General features: G+C 57.6%; 1 protein-coding gene across 1 annotated transcript in view; it reads left to right on the top strand.

Annotated features, from left to right (window-relative positions):
- Nucleotides 1–1,953: 1,953 nt before the first annotated feature.
- Nucleotides 1,954–4,096, top strand: part of SP9 (Sp9 transcription factor) — a 5,265-nt gene continuing 3,122 nt past the window's right edge. Inside the window, exons 1-2 of the mRNA XM_026075536.1 lie at nt 1,954–1,974; nt 2,758–4,093. Of these exons, the coding sequence (XP_025931321.1) occupies nt 1,954–1,974; nt 2,758–4,093 (1,357 nt within the window). The remainder of the gene's footprint in view (nt 1,975–2,757; nt 4,094–4,096) is intronic.

Raw genomic sequence — 4,096 nt, 5'->3', positions numbered from 1 at the left:
CTGCGCGCCGCAGCCCCCTGGGTAACGCTGCCGCGCTGAGCGGCTCCAGGCGGACCTTTCGGGGAAAGGGTTTGCGATCCGCTGCGCGGACCCCTGCGCTCGCTGCAGCGCAGTGTGGAAGGAATTAAGCGCAGAGCAGTATTTCCTCCCGCTCCCCCAAGTCTGGTTAATACGCAGCGACAAACAGGCAAACGCCCTTTGAAAATAGCCCTGGACGTTTAAATAAAAGATAATCTCCGGTGACATCCTTTCTATTGTGGCAGAGGTCCTGCAGATTGCATAACACAATGTACAGCGAAATGCAGTTCCTGCTTATTTCAGCATGAAAAAAATCAAACCAAGGAAAGAAAAGCGAAATCCTCTCAAATTCACGGTTTCTCCATCTTGCTCCTTAGCGATGTATATTTTGCATCTACTATGAGGTTTTATACGGGATGCCTGAAGCGGAATTGAGCAGAAGGAAATATTGACTAAAATGCGGAGCAAGCACCCAGCGTTGCTTGAACGCACTCGCCTTTCTGGTTCAGAACTGTAACTAGCTGCGCTGGGGAAGACAGAAAAAGAGGGGAAACGTAATACTCTCGGCGTTACAGAGACAATCGCAATAATAAAAAGTTGCACGTCTATTGATCTTCCGCGGACGCAGCACGGGCAGGTTCTAGATAATTACTTAAGAAGCTTCCAATAATTACAAATCAAGGGACGAGCTTGCAATACATTTAGGAGCCAAGGTTTGGACTTACATTTCGCACATGCAGAGAGCAGGTAAAGTCTCTGTCGCTCACTGGGCGTGTGGAGTGTGCACAGTGCAGAGGCCACAGGCAAGTGCTGGGGAGGCTTATTCCAGCAGCGCCCTAGCACTGCTAGGAGGGAGCAAGCTTTCTGCCATTAGCAGCACTGTTTTCACGGGGGTATATAAGGCTTGAAAAACGTGCTCTAGCCTGCAAATTTGACTTTCAAAGTATTTAGCCGGGGATTACTCTGTAAAATAAAATCCTCTCTCTCAAGCGACAGGATGTCATATGCTTTTTTTTTTTTTTTGTCTCCCCTAGGTACGGGAGGAAAGGGATATATGTTGGTTAACTGTCTTTGGATTTCTTAGGCTTATGTAACTAAAAAGCATCCTCAGTTTCTTTTGCAAAGAAAGCAACAAATACATTGTGTCTGGAATCACTTCTAATATTCTGGCAAAAAAAAAAAAAAAAACACCAAACGTTTCCATAAAATGTCAGTATGCATTATTTGTATCCAGCATGGACAGCTGTCCAATGGCCTATAAAGGAAGCAAAGGGCCTGTTGAATAAAAGGAAATACATGTATGTTTTGCTGGATACGAGGATTATAGATAACTGCATAAGTGTTTGGGGGTATAGCATATCCTGCCCAGTTTATAGACAACAGAAATATGGCTGAACAGCGTTAGACGTGACACCAATTCTTCGTGCACGCTGACCTCCGGCTCTCAGCTCTTGCCCTTTGTGGCTTTCCCCTCTTTTCCCACAACCAGTTGGTTAAGAAGGAAGTGTCAGCCCTAACTTTAAATTTCCTGGCTTTTGTTGGCTTGAGTCACAACCTAAAGGACAGTCAAGCCGAGGGTTGTTTTTGTAGTTAATTGCAGTATAATTTCTTCAGTCCAAAGCGCCGAGTTTTATCCCCCTGCCTTTGACTGGCACGCGCCCCGAGTGCGGGGCCCGGCGCCTGCGCGCGCTGATTGGCTGCGGGGCCGCTCCTGCCCGCGCTGCCCGCGCCCTCATTGGGCGAGCGCCGCAGCCAGCGGTACTTCAAAGCGGGCGCTCCCCGCACTTAGGCAGAGTTTAGCCCCGCCGAGCCGCGAGTGTCCTCAGTGCCGCGGAGCAGCGCGGGGCGCCGCGCAGCCGGCACGCTCCTGCCTCCGCCACTGCCTCCGCCAGCGCGCACCCCCGCCCGGCCCGCCGCCCGGCCAACGGACGTGCTATGGCTACGTCGATACTCGGGGTAAGTTGGAGGCGCGTTTCGTTGCGGCGTCCCCGGAGCGGATTCGCCGCCCTCTGGAAAAACTGTTGCTGCCGCGGTATTGCAGTTTCTCGTTATGTAAATCGGGCTGATCTGCAAGTGAAAGGTAATTTCGATTCGTTTCTGGGGGCTCTCAGTGCCGGTTTCCAGTGAGATCGCTCGCAGATAGCCGTAGTTTAAAAACTCTTCCGACCTGAGAGAAGTCAGGCTAATTTTCCTTCTTAACTCGAGAAGCGTAACGCTGAATTCTAAAAGACTTTGCCTAAGGCAGCTTTGCGAGTAACCCTGGTACGAAAGCTCTGTACCATGTTTACATTTCTGCCAGCTCAGTTTTCTACCGCTCTAACACGCTGGCTTTAGGAGACATCGCCTTTCGTTCCCATGAGATTTTTGTTGTAAAGATCGTAGGTTAAAACAGCCAAGCGCTAGCCCAAAGCGTCTCGAGCCGTCCCAGAGCACAAACTTGAACCAATGCTCCTTCTCGGAATAAGCTTGCCGCTTATCCGCACTGGGATTCCGCGAAAAGGTATCCCTCACTTCCGATATAAACCAATTCAGCGCGTATCCGAGCAAGATCGGTCCCTGGAAACCGGCAGAACGCAAGTTATACCGAGTTGGCAGGGCTGGAGTTTTCGTCCAAAATACCAGGAAACTTTTTCGCGATGTCGCTTTCGCGCCGTGCTCGCCTCCACGCTGCCGCGTCCCCGCGGGTGGCTCGAGAGGCGGCGGGGTGAGGCTCACGGGCTTGCTTTGTCTCTGTCTTAGGAAGAGCCGAGATTTGGAACAACTCCCCTGGCCATGCTGGCCGCGACCTGCAATAAGATCGGTAACACCAGCCCGCTGACCACCCTGCCCGAGTCCAGCGCCTTCGCAAAAGGGGGCTTTCACCCCTGGAAACGCTCCACCTCCAGCTGTAACCTGGGCTCCAGCCTCTCGGGCTTCACGGTGGCCACGAGCAGGGGCTCCAGCGGACTGGCCAGCGGCACGGGCACGGCCAACAGCGCCTTCTGCCTGGCCTCCACCTCGCCCACCTCGTCGGCCTTCAGCAGCGACTACGGCGGGCTCTTCTCCAACTCGGCGGCGGCGGGCGTGTCGCCGCAGGAGCCCGGCGGGCAGTCGGCCTTCATCTCCAAAGTGCACAGCTCGGCGGCCGAGAGCCTCTACCCGCGGGTGGGCATGGCGCACCCCTACGAGTCCTGGTACAAGTCGGGCTTCCACTCCACGCTCTCGGCGGGCGAGGTGGCCAACGGGGCGGCCTCCTCGTGGTGGGACGTGCACACCAACCCGGGCTCCTGGCTGGAGGTGCAGAACCCGGCGGGGGGGCTCCAGAGCTCGCTGCACTCGGGCGCCCCCCAGGCCTCGCTGCACTCCCAGCTGGGCACCTACAACCCCGACTTCAGCTCGCTCACCCACTCCGCCTTCAGCTCCACGGGCCTGGGCTCCACGGCCGCCTCGCACCTGCTCTCCACCAGCCAGCACCTGCTCACCCAGGAGGGCTTCAAGCCCGTGCTGCCCTCCTACACGGACTCCAGCGCGGCGGTGGCGGCGGCCAGCGCCATGATCACGGGCGCCGCCGCCGCCGCCGGGGGCGGCTCGGCCCGCTCGGCCCGCCGCTACTCGGGCCGCGCCACCTGCGACTGCCCCAACTGCCAGGAGGCCGAGCGGCTGGGGCCGGCGGGGGCCAGCCTGCGGCGCAAGGGGCTGCACAGCTGCCACATCCCCGGCTGCGGCAAGGTGTACGGCAAGACGTCGCACCTGAAGGCGCACCTGCGCTGGCACACGGGCGAGCGGCCCTTCGTCTGCAACTGGCTCTTCTGCGGCAAGCGCTTCACCCGCTCCGACGAGCTGCAGCGGCACCTGCGGACTCACACGGGCGAGAAGCGCTTCGCGTGCCCCGTGTGCAACAAGCGCTTCATGCGCAGCGACCACCTGAGCAAACACATCAAAACGCACAACGGGGGCGGCGGGGGCAAAAAGGGCAGCGACAGCGACACGGACGCCAGCAACCTCGAGACGCCGCGCTCCGAGTCCCCCGACCTCATCCTGCACGAGGGGGTGGGCGCCGCCCGCGGCCCCGGCAAGGAACCTACCGCGGGGCCCGGCG

Source organism: Apteryx rowi, unplaced genomic scaffold, assembly GCF_003343035.1.
Source record: "Apteryx rowi isolate R43461 unplaced genomic scaffold, aptRow1 scaffold_110, whole genome shotgun sequence".
In the NCBI taxonomy this organism is placed as follows: domain Eukaryota; kingdom Metazoa; phylum Chordata; class Aves; order Apterygiformes; family Apterygidae; genus Apteryx; species Apteryx rowi.
The sequence above is the reverse complement of the archived record's forward strand: the minus strand, read 5'-3'. Positions and strand labels throughout refer to the sequence as shown.